This window comes from Panthera pardus, unplaced genomic scaffold (genome assembly GCF_024362965.1).
Source record: "Panthera pardus isolate Hobbes unplaced genomic scaffold, ASM2436296v1 HiC_scaffold_7, whole genome shotgun sequence".
Classification (NCBI taxonomy): Eukaryota; Metazoa; Chordata; class Mammalia; order Carnivora; family Felidae; genus Panthera; species Panthera pardus.
The window spans coordinates 52,739,275-52,764,183 of NW_026527002.1; the positions used below are offsets into that span (position 1 = coordinate 52,739,275).

Sequence of the window (24,909 nt, forward strand, 5' to 3'; positions counted from 1 at the left end):
TAAGGGAGGTTACCTGGTTGACTGCATCTGCCTTGTAGTTTCTGGATCTTCAAACATCTTCACAATTGGTTCCGTTTCTGCCTGAAGCTGTTTAAGTTGTGCAACAACTGTGGTTCTTTTTTCTCTCAAAGCTAATTAAAAATGCAAAGGAGTACTATAATGTTGAACTATACTGCTCACCATGAGAATATCTCTGGAAAAATTTCAATTTATTTCAGTTGTACATAGATTTATTTGCCCCTAGTATATTCACATGCCAGGAACCACCAACCCGGTAAGTCTCGCAAATCCATTTTTTTTCTTTCTAGCAATGCAGAAGCACATAAAGAAGTCCCCTTCTTATTCTTAAGGAAAACTGAGGAATATACAAATACAGCTGGGGGAGGGGGGTGGCTGCTGAGAAATTATCTAAATCCACATTTCAAATACTTTACTCCTAGTGTTTCATTTGTTCTCAATGAATTTTCTCAGATGAGTATTATCCCGGAGTTCCTGAACAGAGACTCAGAGTGGTTTACACATTACTATAGATTTTCAATTAGACTGAATGGAATTTAAATCCAACCAATAATCTCTCTTTTCACTATAAACCTACTTTTGTAATCTATCAAACCCAATTCTAGTTTCTTTTTACTGCATTATGAAGAGCCACAGAAAACTTGAACATAACCTACCCTGCAGGCATGCTTTAAACTTTTACTCTGAAATAGTTAACTTTTGGGGGCGCCTGGGTGGCTTCGGCTCAGCTCAGATTATGATCTTGCAGTTTGTGGGTTAGAGCCCCGCTTCGAGCTCTGTGCTGGAAGCTCGGAGCCTGGAGCCTGCTTCCGCGATTGTGTCTGCCTCTCTCTCTGCCCCTCCCCCGCGCGCGCACTTTCTCTCTCTCAAAAATAAACATTAAAAAAATTTTTTTAAAAAGTTAACCTTTTCATCACAAACTAAAATTTAAAGAGCTACTGTCACTTACTGTAATATAAGCAAAAAAGGTGATTATGTTTAGTATAATAATTTCTGTGTTACACATTAAAAAGTATTACTAGAACAATGTTTCTCAAACATAGAAGGGGATATGTGCTTAAATTATGGAAAATGTCAATTTAAACTAAATAAATTGTATTTATGTACTGAAAGCATTCTTAGAATCTTTTAAAATAACATGCTCACAAAAGAAATAATACAGCATTTTTCAAACTTACGGGGAAACTTTTTTTTTTTTTAAAGGAACATCTATTACCATAGGAAACGTGGAAAACACCATACCACAGCAGTTCTCCAATTTGAGTGCTGGGCCTCAGCCAACACTTTGTGATTAAGTAGACCTGGGGTATGACCTCAAAATTTGCATTTCTAACAAGCTCTCCCAGGTGAACTGACGATGCTGGGACTGGGGACATTATTTATGAGAACCGTGACTATACCCAGATGCCTCAAGATGGGAAAAAAAAAAAAATCTCTAAGGCACACAGATGCTAACTGAAAAAGTTACTAGCAAACCAAAAACAGCCACATTCTCAGATAATTCCAAGGAGACAATTCATTCATAAGCACAATTTTGATGATACATACTATAAACTGAAAATATTTAAAGACCATGTTTTAAAGTAGTCTCACACTTTTTGTGGTGAGAAAATAATATACTTTAGATGACATGTAACCTTCACATTACCTTTCATCCAAAGAACTTTTAAACCATAATAACCTCAAATAGCATTAAAGGCTCTTGGCTAAAAGCTCTTTTATACATCACAAAACTTTAACACACATATCCTCAGTTCACAAGACAAGCTGTAGTTCCAAATGACAAAACTTACCATGCGGAATATCATCAGAATAAAGATTTTTGTATACATCCATAGCAAAGTCTACCATGTTGGTATCACTAAGAAGATCCAATTTCCCTTGTAATAATTCTTTTTCATTATAGATCTGCAAGAGAAAATTACTTTCTAATGACTATGTTTAAGTTCCCACAAATAAACTAATAAATATCCACACCAACTCTACTGATAAGCATATATAGTGGTTTCCTTGCCACACCAGCAATCAACTCAAATTTTTTACCTTCTTAGTTATCTCTCACATCCACATGATGCCTACCCATCTCTCCTTGAGGTGGGTTCTCCTCTACCCCCACATATTTTTTTTTGCTAAATCATTTGAATCCTTCATAATCCTTACCCATCCACACCACTAAAACAGAACTAGCACCCATTCTCTAGGTCAGCCATGTCGTATCAGGTTTTTGCTTTGCAAGGAATTCAAGAAACAATTTAACCCATACTACAGGAATCAAACAGACACACAAGCGAACTCACATAAATGTGAAGTTTAGTGCAATGAGCAACATGTAAGGATCCTATACAGTATTTAAGGAGACAGTAATCAAAATTAAAAAAATTTTTTTTAAGTGAACAGTTACCAAGATAAGGCTTCAGCAAAAGATCTGCATACTAAATTTAATTTTGTCAAGGAAAGAAAAAACACAAGAAGATTCCACATTTCACTGCCTGTGAAAAGATGAAGGTGATCAAATGGTACAGCTATGAGATCAAAACTGAAACTTCCAAACTATATATAAGGAACTCCTACAGAATATAAGAAAAATAATTGAAAATGGCTAAAAATTTTAATACCCACTTTACAGGAGTATAATCAAATGGCCAACACCGAAAAAGGTTCTCAACTTCATTAATCACACAGAAAATGCAAGTTAAAGCCACATTTGAAAAAAAAAAAAACACGCACACACACACAAAAAACTGGCAATACTAGTGTTGGTGTAGAAGTAGAGTAACTGAACACTTAACTCTTCTGGCAGAAGTACAACCACTTTGGAAAACTGTTTTTATCTCCTAAAATCAAACATACATTTTCACCCAGTAATTCTGATCCTTGATACCCAAGAGAAATGGGGGAATATATTCAAAGGGCATTTCCAAGAATGTTCATGGCAGTACTAGTTGTAATAGCCAAGTTTATCAATTATTGGAATGGATAAACTGTAGTCTACTCATCTAACATATTAATACTCAGCACTGGGAACGAAAGAACTACAGTTACCCTAACATCCTGGATGACTCTCACAGTGGTGAAGGAAATAAATCATACAAAGCACTACAATGCTTAATTTCAAAACCAGGCAAAACTATTCTAGGACTAGCGCTTACCTTTGGGGGGTGTAATGACTAGGAAAGGTCAGAAGGAAGGTTTTTAGGATGTTTGTAATGTTTTATTTATTGATTTGGATGGTGGTCACACAAGTGGGTTCACTCTGAAAAAAGGCATTATTATTTGGCACTTTTCTGTATGAATGTTATACCTGATAAAAAGCTTACTTAAAAAAACAGGAGAACCTAATCTTGAGTGAAAACATCTTTCTCTAGTGTGTCAACCTCTTCTTGCCACCCCATTGATAGCTTTTAATTTGCATCGTCTCTACTGTAGATTCAAAGCATCGCTCCTCTGCCATTAAGACCTTACTAGCCTCTTAAATCTGCATCTGCTTATATCACCTTCTCTAAATTCTGCCTTATACCCACCCACACTTACTCTGTAAAGGGTAGATAGGAAATATTTTAGACTTTTAAACCAAGAAGCAAAAATCTAGGATAGGCTATATCAGTACTGTAAGAGTTTCCACAATTTCTTTTCTAAGTAAAAAATAATGGAGTAAACTTTTTTGTAAAAGAGATATACTAATGAGAAGAATGTCATTCTTTCTGGGTGGGAACTGTTTCACTCAATTGGGGTATAAAGTCAGTGTTCTATAACTGAAAATGTTTGCAAACGTCCATCTGTTACAATTATTTTTAACTTACAGACCATACAAAACAGGCAAAGGGCTGTATTTGCTTCACGGGCTATAGTTTGCCAATCTGTGGTCTATCAATCTCTGGGAAACAGCTCCAACTTTTTAAGAGATTGAAAATATTCTTCTGACATCTCTTCCTGCTGTCATCCTCCACAAAATCCAACATCCACAATGAAGATCTTTAAAAACTCAAGGTTTGGAGCACCTGGGTGGCTCAGTCGGTTAAGCGTACAGCTTCATCTCAGGTCATGATTTCACAGATCCTGAATTCCAGCCCACATCAGGCTTTCTGCTGTCAGCACAGAACCTGTTTCGGATCTTCTGTCCCTTGCCTCTCCGTCCCTTCCCTGCTTGCGCTCTCTCAAAAATAAACATTAAAAAAAAAAAAAACCCTCAAGCCTTAAAATTTCTTTATCTCACAACTTTCACTTAGTACCTCATCTCTAAGACTTCCAACTTAAATTCATCATCTTGGTCACCAATATCATTAAAATGCTTCATCATCCCATTGTACCCTCTGCTCTTTCTCATTTTTATATCACCCTTTTTCGTTGTCACCACATTAGTTTAGATATCATTTTTTAGCTATTTCAAAGATTTCCTCATTAGTAGTAGTATCACTGATTCCATCCATTTTCTCAAACCAAATACAATTCAGTGTCAATCCCTAGTTCTGGGGAAAAAAAATCATCTGTTTTCTATGTTCTGGCTAAGGATGACTATAAAATGTTTCAAGAGCAGGCAACAATGCTATTCAATCACATTTGTGCTTTTTCTCTGCTGATCAGCAATCCATCTCTAAATGACATATATTTACATGTCTACCTCCAAACATGTTGATACTACTTCAATCATCTTCCAATGCTCCTTTCAATCTGAGAGTGACTGGCATGAGCTCTTATAAATGTATGATTTTCAATCTCAGTTGGGTCATCCACACTAACCAATTCTTGTATTTGGTCAGTTTTCTCAGTCCCCATTTCTTGTCCTTACCTCACTCCTCAAAACCCCAAGTGGTTGCCTCACTCCTCTCTCATACAGGATGGCCTACCCTCCGAATAGAAAATATTCACGAGTACTTACTTTGTCCCACAAGGCTAAGTACTTTATATGCATTATCTCATGTAATTTGTCTAACAATCCCGTAAGGGAACTTTGCTGTTCCCTAACATCACAACTTTGGAGTTGTGTTATGTATTTCGAAAAGGATCAGGTGAATGAGGAGTACACATATCTAATGAACCGTAACTACCAGGAAGATTTGAAAAGTTATCAGAACAATGTTATGTTTCTTTGAAGGGCTTTTTGGTCTTATTGCTTTTGGGACACACAAATCTACTCCCCAAATCTAGAATTCCCTAAGTAAACTTATGTTGTAATCTGCGTTCACATGCAGAATTCATTTACTTTTCTGGCCAATATTTGAATCCTTTCACCATAATAATATTACTTTATTATAATTAATAAAATGTATCAATTTCCCAACAAATTCAAGGTATAACTAAGACCAGTATATCAAAACTTTTAGGGTTGAGATGTTTTAAAATGAGGTACCAAAACCACAGACTAATCTCACGATATTCTGAGTAGCTAACTGAATGTTAACACTCAAATTACTCGAAGTCTGTATACACCGAAAAAAGCACTGTTAAGTAAAAACTGTCCAATTTTTGGCGGGGGCAGGAGGGCGTCCCCATCCGACAAAATACGCCACGCTTCTAGAAGTGGCAAGAAAGACCAGGAAAACTCTAAGGGAAAAATGCACAACTTTATGGAAATTAAAGTCTAGCTATTTCACATAAGGGTAGGAAAATTATTCCAAAGTTCCAGCAAACAAAAACAAAGCCAAGCACATCCTTCCCACAGTTTCTGAAAGAAAAATAAAAATCTCTCACACACCAAATTGCTTTTGGAAGCAAGCATTACCCCAGCGAAGCTGGCGAATGATCAACTTCCGAGAGGAACCGACGCGGAAGTCCCTCCGGCACCGTCACGTCAAGAAGTGAAGCAAAGACCTCTTTCTCCCCCTAAGTTGCCTACTGTCACTTCACCTCTCTTCACAACCGAATTCTGCGGTGCTAATCAACTGAGAAGACGCTAAACTACCAGCAAATCCTTACTGCCCGATCCAGGACCAAACTGGCGGCCGCCTCACACGTGTCAGGCCTAGGGCTAGAGTCACCGCCTTTCGGCCTTCCCCAGTGTATCACGCGTTCCCACGCCTTCCTCGCGCTCAAAGCCCCCCTCACCTCTTTTACGGAGAGAAATTCGAGCAACGGAAAGACTAGATGCCGATCCAAAAAGTGCGCGATACGAGTAGTCAGGTCGTATTCCGCCATCTTGGCAAGGAAAAAGGGAGTCTGAGCTCACTAAAACTTTATTCATAGCGCCGACAAACGAACAGACAGGCCCCACATTGCGCATGAGCAGTAGTTCAACAAGCCAGGGAGAAAGGGGCGGGGTTCAGCCCGTAGCGCTCCGGGAACAGCGGCGCATGCGTGCCAAGGTAAGGTAGTTCCTTCCTCTAGGCAACTCTGGGACTGGGCGGAGCTGCGGGCTCCAGATCTTCCGTTTGAAAGTTTGTCAGTATCCTGCAGTGAATTTCGCTAATAAATATTGAAAATTGAGAATTGATTGCTGAGGGATTGTCGGTTACATTGGGATGCGGCAGAGGACAAGATAATGAGGCTCCTGTATTCCGAAAAGTTGCGTACAAGAAGGAATAGACCTGAGGTTTCGTTTGGCATATATTGATCATTTTGTAATCGTTTGTTAAATTATGGTGGGATGCGTTTCTAGACAGGAAACAAGTGAAATAATTTTAGTTTATAGTAAAAGCCATAATTTAGTGGGGGTGGTCGGGCTGGACCTGTTTAATTGGCGGGGGGGGGGGGGGGGGTAAGAGAAAACTTAGGGTAACAATTTAACTGAGAGTTTGTACTGACAGAAGGAAGCCACGAAAATTGGAGCCAGGGTAAAACTATGCTGGTGGAAAGCTTAGCAAACACAAAGGCCATGAGACAGGAAAGGACTTGGTATGTTCCAATAGCTAAATATCCTGTGTGACTACACAGTAAGGTAAACGACTCTGAAAAGGGCTATGTCATGATTAAGATAAGGAATGTGGATTTTATTCTCAAGTTTCCTTTGCTAGTCCGTTTTCATCTTTCAGGCCTCTTCATTTTGGAGTCCTTGTGGGTCTTGGAGCTTTTCTCTATGTTAATGCCCTAGTTGATATCATTCAACCTAAGGGCTTTAAGTGCAATCTATACCTTGACAACTCCCAAAGTATAGCTCCAACACAGACTATTAGTTAGCCGCAGACTCACATACATTTAGCTGGCTACTCAACATCTCACTATTAACATGTCCAGAACAAAACTCCCCCATGTAGCTCATCAAAAACCTGCTCTGTTTGCACTCTTCCCCATATCAATGAATGCCAGTTCCATCTGTTCAGTTACTCAGACCCCTCGGAATCACCTTTGACTTTGTTCTTTCTCTTACATTCTACATTGAATTTACTAACAAAACCTTTGGTTCAAACCTTTGAAGCATATCCAGATCCGATCAGCTCATACCACCTCCAAAGTCACATCCTTAGTCCAAACACCATCAATGTCTTGCTTTGATTTTTGGGGTAGCTTCTTCACTAATTAGCTTGCTCACCCTCTTTTCTACCTATGATTTATTCTGATACAGCAGCCAGAGTGACTTTAAATATGCTTAAAACTATCCAAGCCTTATTATCTTACACTGACCTCGTCTTCTTCATCTCCTCCTCTTGTTCGTTCTAACCCTGGCCTGAAGCAACAGTTTTCTATCTCTGTAGATTTCTCTATTCAGGACTTTCATATGAATGGAATCATATACTAGGTAGCGTTTTGTCACTTTGCATAATATTTTCAGAGTTCATCCAAGCTGTAGCATTACTCGTACTTCATTTTTTTCTATGGCCAAATAATATTCTATTATGCTGCTGTACCACATATGATTTACCTATTTATCTATTGATGGACATTTAGGTTGTTTCTACCTTTTGGCTACTATGAATAATGCTGCTATTAACATTCATGTGCAAGTTTTTGTGTGGACATATGTTTTCAGTTTTTTTGTTATTTACCCAGAGATGGAATTGCTGGGATATATGGTAACTATCTGTAGTCACTTGAGGAATTGCCAGACTGTACTATAATTTTGCAACATATTAACACTGGAGGAAACTGAGTAAAGGATACACTGGATCTCCCTGTATTATTTCTTACAGTGCCTCTGAATCTACTATCTCAGAGTAAGGTTTCAATTTAAAAAAAAAAAATGATTCCTAGGGGCACCTGGGTGGCTCAGTTGGTTAAGCCTCCGACTTCAGCTCAGGTTATGATCTCGCAGTTCGTGGGTTTGAGCCCCACATCAGGCTCTGTGTTGACAGTTTAGAGCCTGGAGCCTGCTTCAGATTCTGTGTCTCCCTCTCTCTCTCTTTCTGTCTGCCCCTCCCCAATTCCTGCTCTTTCTCAAAATTAAATAAACATTAAAAAAATTAATAAAAACATGATTCCTAGACTCTGGGCGTAAGAAACTGGGTACTCACTGATGACTACTATATGGGGGGAGAATGGTAAAGGAATAGGTATGGGTGCTAAAATCAGGAATTCTGTTTCAGACAGAATAAGATCCCTATTAGATATCCAAGTGGTAATGTGTAGTATGCAAGTTGAGATACTATTCTGGATCAGTTGGTATAGTTGTTACTGCTTACCATGCACGTACAGTGGATATGTGCCAGGACGCCCAGTGGATGCCTGAAACCATGGATAGTACTGAACCCTATATATATTATGCTTTGTCCTGTACATATATATGATAAAACTTAATTTATAAATTGTGCGCAAAGTTTTCTGGAAGCCCAGATACTAAAGTTGTAATAGAATATAGACAGGAAAAGAGGAAGTTAAAGAAATAGCAACCAAAACTTCTAGCAGAAGTGGGCTGGGGGGAGAGAAAGGAAGAAATTAGGTAGCAGTATGGAAATTTTCCAATAAGGAACATAGGGCATTTTTGAGAAGCAGAGAGAAATAAGATGCAATTCAGTTTGATTATCATTTTGAATTTTTACCATATGGTAGGCACTCAGCTAGGTATTAATGGGAATATATTATCAGTAAAGGCTATATAGGAGCTTTCAACCTAATAGGTGGCAATTACTTATTCATTCATTCTGTATAAATTGAATACTTAACAATGTGCTAAGCACTGTTCTAGGTCTTGGGAATATAAAAACTGACTATCTTCTCTAAAGAAGCATATATTCAAGGGAAAGGAGATGGATGAAAACAGATAAATATATACTTTGTCCAGTGGTGATAAATGCTGTGAAGAACAATATGCAGGGTAGAAGTTAGAGGATGGTGAGGAAAGGCTTCTAATTGATATAAAGTTGTTAGGAAAGACCTCTCTGACAAAGTAGAATGTGAAAAGACACCTGAAGGAAGTAAGGAACGTATGGTTTTCTAAAGGAAAATTCCAGGTAAAAGTATAAAGGTACTGAATCAAAACTGCAGTTGATGTCCTTGAGAAATAGCAAAGAGACTAGAAATTCAAGAGCTGATTGAACAAAAGGAAGTATGATAGAAGATGTGTTCGGAGAGGGGCTATGGGACAGATGACAATGTCTGGAAAGCCACAGTCAAGACTTTGGGTTGTATTCTGAATGAGATGGGAAGCTATTGGAGAATTTTGAGCAAAGAAATTACATAATCAGAGTTATGCTTTGAAAAGACCACTTCAGAGGTTGGGAGGTGGGGGCAACAAGCATATGCATAGAGAAGCCAATTAAGAGACTCCTGAAATGATTCAAGCAAAAGATGATGGCAGCTTAGTGATAGCATTGAAAAAGTTGTGCATAGTAACAAAATTCTGAATATATTTTAAACACAGAGCTATCAAAATTTGCTAATGGACTGTATGAGAAAGAAAAGGGCCAAAGATGACTCCAAGGTCTAGAAGAACTGAGAGGCCATTTACTAAAATGAAGGGTGTGATAGATACATGTTTTAGAGAGAAGGCAAGAGTTTAGCTTTGGACATATGCTTTAGATGCCTATTAGACATCTAAACTGAAATACTGATTAGGCAGTGGTGTATATGAATCTGGAATTCAGGAGACAGGTAAAAGCTGGAGACAGAAAACTAGATCTTGTCAACCTATTGATGAAATTTAGAAACATTCACTGAATGAGATCAGAGTGTGAGTACATTTGGAAAAGACATGAGGAAGACTAAATCTTAGGCACTTCAACGTGTAGAAGTTGGGACAACTTAGATAAAGTAAAGAAGCTGGAGAAAGATGAACCAGGAGATGGCAAAGAGAAGAAGAGAAGTAAGGGAAAGTGGTGTCCCAGGCGCCAAAGAAGGAGAGTGGTCCATGCAGGAAAGAGCAGTATATCAAATGGTGTTGTTAGTTCAAGGAGACAACTGAGTATTGCCCTTTGGCTTTCAAAATATGCAGGTTATTGGGATGCCTGGGTGGATCACTCAGTTAAGCGTCTGACCCTTGATTTCATCTCAGGTCATGATCTCACAGTTGTGGTATCAAGCCCCACACTGGGCTCAAAAGATGGGAGGAGAAGAAGTGAAACAACATATATAAACATCTTTTGAGGAATTTTACTAGAAAGGGAAGTAGTGAAATAGAGCTATAGATGTGGAGTCTAGGGAGGGTGTTTTAAAACATGTATACTGATTGACATGATACAATATTTATGTATATGACTGTCATGGAAGGATAGAGTATTAATCCGAGACTGTAGGGAATATAAGAAGAGCATGGGTCCCAGTCAGGCTGGCCCCAGAGATTGATTCTCAATGGGAGTAGAGAAAATGGGGAAATTTTGGTGGGTTGGATGTCTTTTTTATTGAGCAAAGAAGAGGAAGAGGGCTTTGCAGGTGGTTCAGGAACAATGTGAACAATGTAGAGACACAAAAACAGGAAAATGGAAGAAGCATTTGAGAAAGACAGCTTGGGAAGTTAGTTGAAGATCGAAGACTAAGGGAGGATACGCCAAAAAAGAAAGATGAGGGCCAAATAGTAGAAAGCTTATATGAGGAATTTGAAATTTATCTGAGGTCACGAGGAACCTTAAAATATTTTTGAATATGAGAGTGAGTAATCCTATCTGTGTTTCAGGAAGATAATTCTGACAGTTGTATGCACAGTGGGTTGGATAGGTGAAATGCAGCCAGGCTGTGGAAGGTCTTCAAAACCAGACTGGGAAATTTGGATTTGATCAGATAGGCAATGGGAGCCACTCATTAAGTTCTTAAATAAATAAAGAAATAAACAAACAAACATAGTGGTTTGTTGTCCTTTAAAATTAAACTAGAAGTGATTTACAAGTTGGATTAAAGTGGTGACAGATTGGAAACTCTACTGATTTGCCTGGCTTTTCCCTTGGAATTTTCCTTGCTGGTTTGTGAAAATATCTTGTTTCTTTTTATAAGAGAGATTTAGCTCCAAAAATGGAAAATCTGACTTTCTTGCTTTATTATCTTTCTAGTGTTTTAGTTAAAAACAGATACTACAGAAGAAGAACAAGCAAAGCCTCACCTAGTACTCAGTGGTATTTGATTCTCATTCATTTATTAGATATTGATTGAATGCTTTCCATTGGCTGATCACCATGTCAGGTTCTATGGAAACAAAGAAAGGAAACCAATCTCAGCCCACAGGAAGCTTATAGTTTATTGGTGGTAGCAAGCATGTAAAATGTAAAATAATTGTTACACAGTGTGAGAGAGTCTATTCAGAGTGCACTTGGGAGTCCAGGGCAAGAAATGATTTGCTGTCAGAGGAAGTTGAGTCTTCATGGGGAAGGTAACATTTGACTACCTCTACCAGAATACATAGATGTTTAGCTGGCTAAGAAAAGAGGAAAGAATGAGGGATGAGCAGGCACCCAGACTTGGCCTTGAGAAAAAGCATACTGTGATCAAAGACATTGAGAAAGTCTTTATGCCTAGAGGGTGCCATGTGTAATGTCAAGTGGCAAAACATTAGTCTGCTTTGAGGGATCAGGGCTAAAATGTCAAGCGTACTGAGGACTATGCTGATAAGTTTAAATTCTATCATGCAGGCCAGTCTTCCTAACTCTTTTAACATCTCCCTTTGACACATCCTCTTCCTCTGTCTTTCTTTTTTTTTTTAATTTTTTTTTTCAACGTTTTTTTATTTATTTTTGGGACAGAGAGAGACATAGCATGAACAGGGGAGGGGCAGAGAGAGAGGGAGACACAGAATCGGAAACAGGCTCCAGGCTCCGAGCCATCAGCCCAGAGCCTGACGCGGGGCTTGAACTCACGGACCGCGAGATCGTGGCCTGGCTGAAGTCGGACGCTTAACCGACTGCGCCACCCAGGCGCCCCTCTTCCTCTGTCTTTCTAGTTCAGGCTCTGATCATCTCTCACACAGACTACTGCAATAGTCTTTCAAAGGCTCTCACTGTCCCTGGTCCTGCACTCAGCTAACCTGTCCTCCTTTCTGCTATCCAGATGACTTCAATATACAGCTAATTTTGTTATGAACTGAATTGTGCCCCCAACTCCCAAAATTCATATGTGAAGTCCTAACCCATAGTACCTTAGAATGTCATTGTATTTGGAGATAGGGTCTTTAAAGGGGATGATTAAGTTAAAATGAGGTCATTAGGTGAGCCCTAATCAAATATGACTGGTGACCAAATATGAAGACAGATTAAGACACATGCACGTACAGAGGAAAGACCATGCGAAGACACAGGGAGAAGAGAGCCATCTACAAGCCAAAGAGAGAGGCCTTTAGAAGAAACAACTCTGCTAACACCTTGGTCTTAGACTTCTAGGCTGTTATTTAAGTCAACCGGTCTGTGGTACTTTGTTATGGCAGCCCTAGCAAACCAATAAATTCTGCACTTCCTATTTCATATAATAAAAGTCAAAACTTCTTAGCATATTATATATAAAGTTCTTTGGAAACTTATCTCTCCAGAATCTTATACCTTTCCATGCTAAGCTCTGCTCAAACAAACCACCAAGTCTACTGTTTCTCTACATTAAGAAGAAGAAAGATCCCAAATAAACAACCTAACTCTACACCTTAAGGAACTAGAAAAAGAACAAATGGAGCCCAAAGTTAGTAGAATAAAGAAAATGATAAAGAGCAGAGCAGAAATAAATATAATAATAAAGAGCAGAGCAGAAATAAATACAATCAAGAACAGAAAAACAAAGATTAACCAAACTAAGAGTGGGTTCTATGAAAAGATAAACAAAATGGACAAATCTTTAGATAGCCGAACAAAGGAACAAAGACAGAGGATCCAAATCAAAGTCATTAATGACAAGATAACCTGCAAGAAATGGAAAATTTCTTAGAAACATACAACTTACCAAGACTGAATCAAGAAAAAACTGAAAATCAGAATAGACCAATTACTCTCATAGGAAGATTGAATCAGTAATGAAAATTCTCCCAACAAAGAGAAGCCCAGGACCAAATGTCTTTACTGGTGGATTTTACTCTTTACTATTTAAATAAGAATTAATACCAACCCTTCTTAAACTCTTCCAAAATGTCAAAGAGAAAGGAACACTCCCAAATTTATTTTATGAGGATAGCATTATCCTGATAACAAAACCAGAAAAGGATACTACTAGAAAGGAAAACTATAGGCCAATTTCCCAGGTAAATATGGATGCAAAAACTCTCAAAATTCTAGCAAACCTAATTCAGCAGCACATTAAAAGGATAATTCACTATGATCAGTGGGATTTATTCCTTGGTTGAAAGGATGGTCCAATGTATGCAAATCAGTCAATGTGATACATCATGCTAATAGAATGAAAGAAAAGAATTGTATGATCATCTCAACAGACAGAAAAAGTGTGTCTATTCTATATCTACGTGTTTTTTAAGTTTTTTTCCAAAATAATTATTTGACAAAATTCAACATCCATTTATGATAAAAGCGTTTAATAAATTAGGCATAGAAGGAGCATATCTCAACATAGTGAAAGCCATGTATAAGAAGCCCACAGCTAACATCATACTCAGAGATGAAAGGCTGAAAGCTTTTCCTCTAAGATCAGGAACAAGACAGTGTGTCTGTCTTCACCACTCCTATTCAACATAGTCCTGGAAGTCCTAACTAAAGCAATCAAGCAAGAAAAAGAAATAAAAGGTATGAGAATTATGGGGTGTCTGGGTGGCTCAGTTGGTTGAGTGTCCAACTCTTGATTTCGGCTCAGATCATGATCCCAGGGTTGTGGGATCAAGCCCCGCATCAGGCTCTGCACTGAGTGTGGAACCTGCTTAAGATTCTCTCTCTCTCTCTCTCTCTCTCTCTCTCTCTCTCTCTCTCTCTCTCCCTCCCTCCCTCTCTCTCTCTCTCTCTTCCTCTGCTCCTCTCCCCTGCTCATGCTTTCTCTCCTGAATAAAAACTTTTTTTAAAAAGGTATCAGAATTGGAAAGGAAGAAGTAATATTGCCTCTATTTGCAGATGACATGATTTTATACATAGAAAATCCTGCACACTTAACCACAAACTCCTAGGTCTAATCAGTGAATTCAGTAAAGTTGCAGAATACAAAATTAACATATAAAAGTCAGTAGTGTTTCTACACCCTAACAACAAATTTTCTGAAAAAGAAAGAAATCAATCCCATTTACAATAGCATCAAAAACAAAATACTCAAGAATAAATTTAACTAAGGAGTTGAGAAGTCACTATTCTGAAAACTACAAGACGCTGATGAAAAATTAAGGCACAAATAAATGGAAAAGTATTTCATGTTGATGGAGTAAAAGAATTAATATTGTTAAAGTAGCAATACTGCTGAAGCCATCTATAGATTCAATGCAATCCCTACCAAGATTCCAATGGCATTTTTTACAGAAGTAGGGAAAAAAAAACTTCTAAAATATATGTGGAACCATGCATTTATTGCTTCTTCACTTGCTTTCCAGCAGGTCATTCAGACGAAAATGCCCTTCTGCCCCCTCCCACCCCACTGACCACCTTTTCACTTTTTAAGACTCAAATGAAGCATCATCTTCCATATACTGTGTTTTCCACTAGAAGAGCATATCTGAAGTAATTAATCCCTCTTTCTAACCCTCTTTACTGGCAGCAACATTTATCCCATCCTGTAACATTCTAGCCCACTTTTTCTTTTTTCTACATGTTTTTTTCCTCCTACTTTACTATACAGATCTTGAGTATAAGGACTATGATATCTGTCTTTATAGTCCCAATTCCTGTCTTAGTGCCTGGCACATAACAATTATTCGATAGATACTATGGAAATGAGTAAGTGTGCACAGTGTCTGGATATCCAGACCTATGTGTTCTTCAAAGAAATCCAGCCATATTTTGGAATGGTTTAATGAAATCCTATCATACGATAGGGGACACATGTTTTAAAATGCTCATGTCTCCTGATAGAATAGCTTTCTTACATATTTATAAATAACACTAAATAACATTATTTGTAATCCAGTTACCCTTTTATATACTGCATGCAGATGCCTATTGCATTTTAGTGTCTGCCTTCTTTAGTTATATTTCCAGTTCATTTACTCAGCACACATTTGTTCAGTTTCTATTTTGTGCTAGACACAGAGCTAGATTGTGAAGTTAAAAAAAAAAAAAAAAAAAGAGAGAAACTAAATGCTGTTTCACAGTTAGGTAAAAGGGACAGATACATAAACCAACAATTATACTTTAGTGTGGTAAGTGCAAAGATAGAAGTGTACAGGAGGCATTAATGGAGTAATTTCATTAGACTGAAAGTGCAGACGTACCTTTCATCTAGGTGTTTTTTAAGTCTTTTTTTTCTCCTCCCAAATAATTATTACTTCTTGGAGTGTGTATCTTCAGAAGATGACTTTTTCCTGACCTTATTCTCTTGCACTGGAGGGACCTCTTGTAACTCCTTATGTGCTGATTCTACCTAATGCCTGCATGAGAATTTCCAGAAGCCTCAGTCCTGCTGTCATCCTCATTAAAGTATCACAGAGAGAGAAGGTGCCTTTGGAGGACTTAAATCCCCTTCTTTCTTCACTTACCACCTCATATAAAGCTAGGATTGACAGCTAATTCTATTCTACTCTGAGACTTTGTAATAAGTGCAGTGAAGGATATTCGCCAAAGGGAACCATCACTGCTCTTTCTCATCTGTCTCCAACACCAGGACCTGGAATGTGGCTACCTCATTCTTGGGAAAGTAGCAATTACTGGTAGTTGGGAGTATCTCAGAGGAATCTGAAAGAATTGTGATGAATCTAAAAGAGCTGACAAGCTAATATAAACTGCTGGCCACTTCAGAACGTAATTAAAACACCTGTGTATCTGTTCAAATACTTCTAATTCGGTGTGTCTTTTATAGAATAGTCTGTGTCGGTATTATCTGTCTTTAAAAATTCTTGCAGTCTAAATAAGCCCTTACCGCCTGATTACCAGACCAGTGTGGTTGGTTAACATACTTACCAACAGAAATATGTGCTGAAATGCAATACAGGCTTCTGATAATGGCAGTTGTCATTTGAACACATTCTCTTATGTGATAACAACCATCTTCAATTATCTGGCTAAAAATCCTATTTAACATTTATTTGAAAATCTTGCTGTAAAAAATACAGGCTCTTTAAGAAAATAATTTTTAAATCAAGTTTCCGTATTACTTTAAGTTATATATCTCAAGCCAATGTTAGATCTACTGGCTATGAAGAAATTAAGGCAGTATTGCATGCACGTCCAGTTACTGCTGATCCAGCCAAAAAATAAAAGATAAATATTGAGATATTATAGGGAGCCAGGCAGAATTTTCAGCCTGGAACCCAAACAAGAAAACACAGTTTTCCAGGCACTCCAGCGCCCCAAGGCAGACGAGTTAAGTAGGAGAACAGTAACACTGTTCATACTTGTGGCATACCCTTTGTCATATCGTATTTACTTGATCTGTTTACATGTCTGTCCCTTCCACTAAACTATGAGTTCTACAAGGTCAGGAATGAGGCATATTTATGTCTATACCCATTTACCTTTTGGAAGAAATAAAGAAAAGAGGGAGGGGGAAAGGCCTGTAGGTAGCCCCAAAGGGGAATAACAAGTGGATTCATGGGAAGGCATTTAAATATTTTAATATTATCAAACTAACCAGACAGTAAGAGACTATGGATGTGGTTAGTGAAGTCTTACCTGACTTTGCTATTTAGAATAGCTTCCTCCAACATTTCAATACCTTGTTTATTTCCCCACCAATGCTTATCACAGTCTGTGTTTACTGATTTAAGTCTTTCTCACCTCAAGGTAATTTCATGAAGGCAGGAACCTAATCTGTGGTCTTTTTCATTACTGCCTGATAACTGTTTGCTGCTTATTAACTATTTGCTGAATGGATCTTTGAATGAATTAATATGTGTTATTTAGGCAGAACTACATGATAAGAAAAGGCTTACTTATGTATCCTGGTGTGTGTGTGTGTGTGTGTGTGTGTGTATACACATAAATATACATATAGATATGTATACATATATACATATAGAACTATTGAAAAAGGAGAGAATGTGGAGTGTCTGGGTGGTTCAGTCAGTTAAGCGTCCAGCTTTGGCTCAGGTCATGATCTCAGGGTTTGTGAATTCAAGCCAGCATCAGGCTTGCTGTCAGCACACAGCCCGCTTTGGATCCTCTGTCCCCATCTCTCTCTGCCCCTCCCTAGCTGGCGCTCTCTATCTCAAAAATAAATAAACATTAAAAAAATAAAAAAGAAAGAATGTGAAAATTCCTTGATTCCTGGAATTTGATCTGTAAAAGGGAGATCTCTCCTTTTTATTCTCCTATGTGACAATGGGAAATTAACTCCATGTCACGGAAGGAGGGAGCTAAGCTAGTGATACTCTTATTTTGAAGGCTTCTCTGAGTCCTGGAGATGAGGAATGAGGGAGTTGTTACAGGCATTAAGCTCCATTTATTTAACAAAAGTATTCTGTACCTGTTATGTGACAAGAACTGAGTGGGGCCACAAGATACAAAGATGGCTCAGAGGAAGGTTGTAAAGCAGCAACAGGTAAAAACAAGAGCTCCTGGTCTGTGAGCTGCTGGAAAAGATCTGTGTACTAGCTTCACGTCTTTTGTTTTGTTTTTTTAATCTCTTCATTTCGTTTTGATTTTTAAATAATTTGTTTTTTAAAATTAAAAAACTTTTACTTTATTTTTAAGGCATTAACATAATATTTTTTAATTTATGTGTTAATGGTTTAATTCTTTTCTAATTTCTGTCACCTCAGTGTTGAGCTTTTCTAATTCTGATTGACGATATTCTTTCACATCTTGAATCATTTTCTTAATGTCTTTTTTAGGCTTGTTTTGAAATGGTGGGCTACAGTTTTGAGCTGTTTTGTGAGCACATTTTCCTTGTCTGTAGGAATGTTAGTTTGCTCCTTAATTCCTTTTTCTTATAATATTTTTGTAAGGGACTTTCCCTCGATACTCTCCTCATGCTCACTTCTATGGGAAATTAAAAATCCCCCCCCCCCCCGAACATTTACGGTTAGGCTGGTGGAGAAAAGCTTTTCTGACTTCAGCATGCCCCCTCTTTGGTTGTTCTTCTATAGCGGTCAAAACCTTGGTGGCTAGCTGTCTGGAATTCTCTGGCCCCACTTTCTCCCCCTGCACCTTTCCTTTCTGAAAATCTCTGCTGAGATTTCTTCTCTGCGCAGCAGCTTTTCCTCAGTGTGGAACCCTACCCCAGATCAGCGCACTGGGGCAAGGCACAGGTTTGGGAGTCCCAGGGAGCCCTCCTGCTCTGTTCCCTGCAGTTTCGCGGGCTGAAGCGCCCATCCGGCGGGAACGGACAAGGCGCCGGCTCCCACCCTGGCTGCGCGCTGCCGGCTGCTGAACCTGGAGCTGCTGCGCGCTCGCGGCGGCAGTGGCACCTGCCGGCGCCTGAGCTCACCTGCCTTGGGCTATCGCAGGGCTTCTGCTTTTTCAGGGCATCCGCCTGCTGGCTTCCTTCTTCTTCCCGCACTGACCCTGAGAATCTGACTATTGGGGATTTGGCTCTACCCGCTTGTATTTTGGGTGCCCTAGCTTTGCTGCCACGTTTACCGAGACGTTTTGGCTTCCCCACGTAGTTACTCTGTTTTTGTGGTTATTTGCTTGCTTTTGCTTGTTAGTTTTGTAGGAATTCAAAGACTTAAAACCTGGGCTTCCACCGTCTCCCCCGAATCCCTGTCAACCGCATCTAAAGCTGAGAGAAAGCTGAGACTAAGCAGATATGACCTTCCACACAGGTTCTTTGAACTAAAGAGCTGTCCTAAATGTATGCTTCCTCGTTATCCATATCACCACTGTCTACACATTTAGCAGCTTATTTCTTCCCTAGCCAGTCCTGCTGGGTTCACCTTTGTCCTCAATCTCCATGCTTGGTTTAAGTAATCTCCCTAACAATCACACAGGACCATGTCACTTCCCTGTTCCAACTCCTTGGCAGTGCATGCAAGACCCTCCATAACTGGGGACTTTATCTTTCTCTTGTCTGATCTGGTGCACAACCCTCCAACCCTGTGGGTTAAGGACTACTGGCCTGCTTGCGATCACACACGTATTACATTGTCTCATGCTCAGTGCTTTTGGAAGGCCTTTCCCACCATTTCTCTTCTAGCTAATTCTTATTTGACTTTCCAGACTTCACTGCCCTCCTCTTGGATCTTACAGCATCTTGTACTTCTTGTCATTGACCAAGTGAGATACATATGATCTGCTTAAGTGTATGTCACTTCCAGTTGGCAGTAAACTAGGGACATCTTACTCACCTTTGTGTGCCTCGCATCACATATAATGCTTTGCACATAATCTTAACATTTTCACTGCTTCTTGCTTCTATCTGTCCTTTCTGAGTCGTTTTACAACTGCTAGTTGGTACTAGCTTTGTCCTATTTACTGCCATGGTATGTTAAAAAAAAAATCAATTTTCTCTCCAGTTGAGATATGTCTTCTGAGCTTCAGAACATTTATTTGCTGCTTGAGTAACATCTTCACTTGTGTATCTCCCAGGAATCCAAAATCAAGATCCGGCTCTCCACTGGAGTTCCTTTTCTTCATCAATGTCACCTTGTTGATCATGCCCGAAAATAGGAGTCATGCTAACTCACTATGTTTTCAAAGCTCCCCAGTCATCAAGTCTTACTGATTCCACCTTCCAAGCCTCTCTCAGCTCCATCCTTTGCTTATCCACTGTCACTGCACCACTTGAAGCCATATAATCTCTCACCTGAAGCCATTTAAAATAGATTGCTAGCTATATTCCTGTATCTACACTTGACCTTCTCAAATCTGTTTTACATATAACAGACAAAAAATTACTCCTCGAAAATGAAAATCTGATCAGCTTGTCCTCTGCTTTAAAACAATTCACTGTCTAGGGCCCCTGGGTGGCTCAGTCACTTAAATGTCTGACTCTTGATTTTGGCACAGGTCATGATCTCACAGCTCTTGAGATCAAGCCCCACATCTGGCTCTGCACTGACAGCACAGAACCTGCTTGGGATTCTCTCTCCTCTCTCCTTCTCTCTTTCTGCCCCTCCCACTTGCACTCACACATGATCTCTCTCCCTCTCTCAAAGTAAATAAACTTAAAAAAAAAAGTTGCTTTTCATTGTTTTTAGCATGAAGTCTGAAAATCCTTAAAATGGCCTCTAAATTCCTGTTCCTTTTGCTCACTGATTTCCTTTAAGTTTCTCAAATTCAGCCAACTCCTTCCTATCACCCAGTCATTCTATTTCCTCTGCCTGGATCCTCCTTCCCCCTTACCAGGCCAAACTCATACTTTGGCTGTAATATGGTAAATACTTTTCTGCTCTTTATAATTATATTCAATAAATATAGCCCTAAAAATAGTTTACGTTTGCTTGTTTTTTAACTTTATATACGTGAAATCAAATTCTACAAATCTTTTTATGACTTGTATTTTATACTCAACGTTATGTTTGAAGGATCCATCCATATTGCTGATTGTATAATTTTTCCTTTTTCTTGCTCTACAATATTCTACATTTTCTTAAAATCTGTTCTAAAGTCAGTGAACTTTAGGTTTGTTTTCAGTCTGGGGCTGTAATGAACTATGAATAATGCTGCTACAAACCTTCTTATACACATATCCTGATCTACCAGTGCACCCATTTCTTCATAGTATATTCCTATGACCTTTGACAATTGATGCCAGATTATTTTCTAGAGTGGGCATTCAAGATTATACCCATACCAGGAATATATGGGAGTTACTACTGATATACATCCTTGCTGACACTTTTTAATTCATGCCAATCTGATGGAGGAGTGTTTTTTTTTACACTTTTTTATAATAAATTGATGCTTTACAAAATAACAACATGGCAATATGTGGTCAATTATTTCCAGAGCTGGCCACACAATACCTCTAATCTCACATGCCCTTCTGCAATATCATTTTGTAGTTTCTCCATTAAAAATTTGGAGTTGATTTCTCTTCTCCCCAAATCTGGGCTGGTGTGATGACTTATCTTGACTTCTAGATTTAAGTCTTCAGAAGCCTGGTAATTGCCACTTTCACTTTCATGGAATCCAGCTGCCATGTAAGTTCAGGCTAGACAACTGAATGACGAGAGATGATGTACAAAGAGAGAGGACACGCCATCCGCCAGCTATCCCCACTATCCCAGTTAAGGTGCCAGACACGAGTGAGGTCATCTCAAATATTGCCCCTTCACCTGAGCTTGCAGCTGAATGCAACCGCATGAGTGGTCCCAGCCAATATCATATACAGAAATAATAAGCGCTTGTTACTTGAAGCCACCCACTTGTGGTTATTTTGTTATATAACAATAGATAATTGAATGAAAACATATCAGAAATCTTTAAAAATGCCTATACCTTCCATATCAATTTCTTTCTTTCAATCATCTATCTTAAATAAATGTTTTAAAATATGTACAAAATTGTTAACCATAGTGATAATTGCATTTTTTTAAAAAGTGGAAACAACCTGTGTGTTTAAAATTTTAATGTGGAGTAATAAAATAAATTATTATTCTTTTATAGCATAGAGCCCTCTATAGACAAAATTACATTGAAAGGAATTTTGACGATATTGGAAGATGCTGAAGAAAAATATGAGGTGGTGGTAATGGCAGGATCAATATATATTTATACATATATTCTTGTTTAAAAATTGTACATAGAAAAATAATTGGAAAAAGCAAATCAATATATTAACAATAGTTTGGGTGGGTTCCCCTCCCACCCCCCAGTGTTTGAAAGTTTTCTATGGAGATCACATATTACTTATCTAATGAGAAAAAAGATACTAATGTCATTTTTTGGAGCAGTAGAACATTTCAGTCAAATTTGACACACTCTGGCAGAGAAAAATCCCCTACTTAGGTTTAAAGTTGTACAGGCTGTGGCACTCTGCTTCCCCTGGTGGCAATCATTTCAAATTTCAGAAGCAGACATAAAGGCTAGGTAGCCCACGTTTTTGAAATTTAGAGACAGTTTCTAACTCTTTTTCTAAATTCAAAATAAACTCTACTCTTTTACTGTTAGAATTATTTCATAAAAGAAATGGCATTTCAAAGCCCTGACTGTAAGAAGAATGCAATCTCAAAATAAAAGAAAACCCTTTAAGCACATTTAACTTTATGAAAAACTCACTAAGGACTTTGAAATTTTCATTTTGCCATGGACTAGGGAGACTTTATTTGGGCAACTGGCTCCAAGAAAGAAAAAAAAAACGCTGAAAACTTAAGACTACACAGAGATATTGAAAGCCCTATATATTCTTACTCAGTAGAAAACCACCTAGATTTCCTAATAAAATTATCTTTCAAGTTGAAAGGGATGAAACTTCTAGAGTTATGAATCCAATTCAGCTTTCTTCAAGGGCAGAGTTTCTCCAAATGGAGGTGCTTATATAATGTTCAGCCTCAAGGGCGCTATCCCAGACTCATGGATATGAATCTCTGGGAGTGTGGCCTAGGAATCTACATTTTTAACAGCATTCACAGGGGAGGTTTATACACCTACGATTGAAGGAAACATTGTCTTTTAAGGCTTCTCTATATTGATCTGGTTGGCAGATCATGGCTGTAACATGTAAAAATTCACCAAGGTGTAAACTTAAAAAGGTAAAAAGAAACAAAAAATATTAGGAATTACATAATTGCCTTAGCAAAATAAACTTAGCAAATTTTAATTGACACTAGCAGTCATAATTTATATATTTCTGTTGCTCTGAAGCAGATTGTTTTGCATTTTGTTAGCAGACTTAGGCACTGGTCATTTTAAAAGTCTCATGCTCTACCGACTGAGCTAGCTGGGCACTGGCACTGGTCATTTTAGAAACAATATTTTATATAGTTTTGGTTAAAATAGTCTTATTTTTTAATGGAAAATAATTCTGGTTTATAGCCAAATTTATGTGAAAAGACAAGCCATTATTTTGTTTTCTTTGATATAGATAACATTCATTACTATAGATTGCTAAAATTTTGTATTTCTTTAGAAAGTTGATGTTTCAAGTAAATGGTACATTTAAACCCATGGAATTTTTGTTTTGTGAGTATGAAGAAATGAAAACTTCTACAAGAAGGAAAAAAGAAGGGCGCCTGGGTGGCTCAGTCAGTTGAGCATCCGACTCTTGATTTGGCCTCAAATCGAGCCCTCTGTCGGACTCTGCACTGAGCATGGAACCTGCTGAAGATTCTCTCTCCCTCTCTTGCCTCTCTCCACCCCAACTCATGCTCTCTCTCTAAATCAAAAAAAAAAAAAAAAGAAGAAGAAGAAGAAGAAGACAGGAAGGGAGGGAGGAAAGAAAGAAGAAAAAGAAAAAGCGAAGAAGAAAGAAAATGGAAAAAAACGGTGCCCTAATGACACATTTCTGCCCCTTCTACTCAAAATAAATCCCTTCAAATAACTTAAGACATTTCACATGTTTTGATCATCAGTTTTATCCTAACTGTTCTCTAATTCCCACTTATAACAGCTTTCTGAACTGCATAATAGCTTATTATAACACTTTATGTTTGAACATATTTTGTAGTCATTTCTACTGATATGTATTTATAAGATTTATTATTATTTAAAATATATGACTATTTCTGTGTTGGAAAGAGAGAAGCAGAGACTCACTAAGGGGCAAGGGGCAGAGCACCTTAAAGAATTTGTGGACTCTCATTCTGATGCCTGATTTATCACACACCTTTACAATTTTACTAGTGTTAGAAGGGGGCCTGTTTTCTCTTGGAATGCTACATTCTTTGGGGGATGAAGTGTTCAGAGTCTTTAATACTGTATTAGAGTGTCCCTAGAGTATTTGGCATCTGGATATGGCCATGATCAGAGTAATGAAAGATAGAGCAGGCCAGAACTAACTCTGTCCAGGGGAAAAGCAGGATAACACCAAATCTTCCCAGTGTTGCAGAAATAATGGCTTATAGCATCTATATAAAATACTTCTTCAATCGTGCATTTAAGTTGCATTATTGTCACCCAGCCTACATACAATTAGGAAATTAATAGTTAATGAGTTTACTATAAAAATTTAGGTGATTTTACACCATAATTTTCGTAACAAGTATGGGTTGTAAATTGTTTTTGTCACACATATAATAGTATCCTTCTCTTTTTTCAATAATAAAGAGTCCTAAAAAATTTAGAAGGATTTCTGAAATATAATGAATATATTTCAGAATATTGAATATAGTGAAATATAGTGAAATGCTCATCTAATTCAAATAACAGTTGTACAAGAGGGTACTATTATAAATTCTATTTTACAGAAGAGAAAGCTACAGAATAGACTTAAAAATGACTTGCCCAAGATCAGGCCACTTGATTGACATTAAGCCACCCAAGCACTCCTTTCCTACTTTACTTTTTAAGGCTGAATAATATTCCTGTGTATGTACCCTACCACATTTTGTTTATCCACTCATCTGTCAATGACATTTGGCCTGCTTTCCCCTCTTGGCTATTGTGAATAATACTGCTATGAACGCAGCTATGCAAATATCTTGTTGAGATACTGCTTTCA

At 38.1% G+C, this 24,909-nt stretch overlaps 1 protein-coding gene across 2 annotated transcripts in view; it reads right to left on the bottom strand.

The window, feature by feature from the left end:
* Window positions 1-6,192, bottom strand: part of EIF3E (eukaryotic translation initiation factor 3 subunit E) — a 54,559-nt gene extending 48,367 nt beyond the window's left edge. The window contains exons 1-4 of one of the 2 annotated variants that reach the window (XM_019467856.2): window positions 6,061-6,172; window positions 3,168-3,271; window positions 1,812-1,926; window positions 14-131 (exon numbers count right to left, since the gene is read on the bottom strand). In XM_019467856.2, coding sequence (XP_019323401.1) covers window positions 14-131; window positions 1,812-1,869 — 176 coding nt within the window. In that variant the 5' untranslated portion in view covers window positions 1,870-1,926; window positions 3,168-3,271; window positions 6,061-6,172. Of the gene's footprint in view, window positions 1-13; window positions 132-1,811; window positions 1,927-3,167; window positions 3,272-6,060 lie in introns of both variants that reach the window. The other variant, XM_019467855.2, reaches the window with a different exon arrangement.
* Between the last annotated feature and the right edge of the window lie 18,717 nt (window positions 6,193-24,909).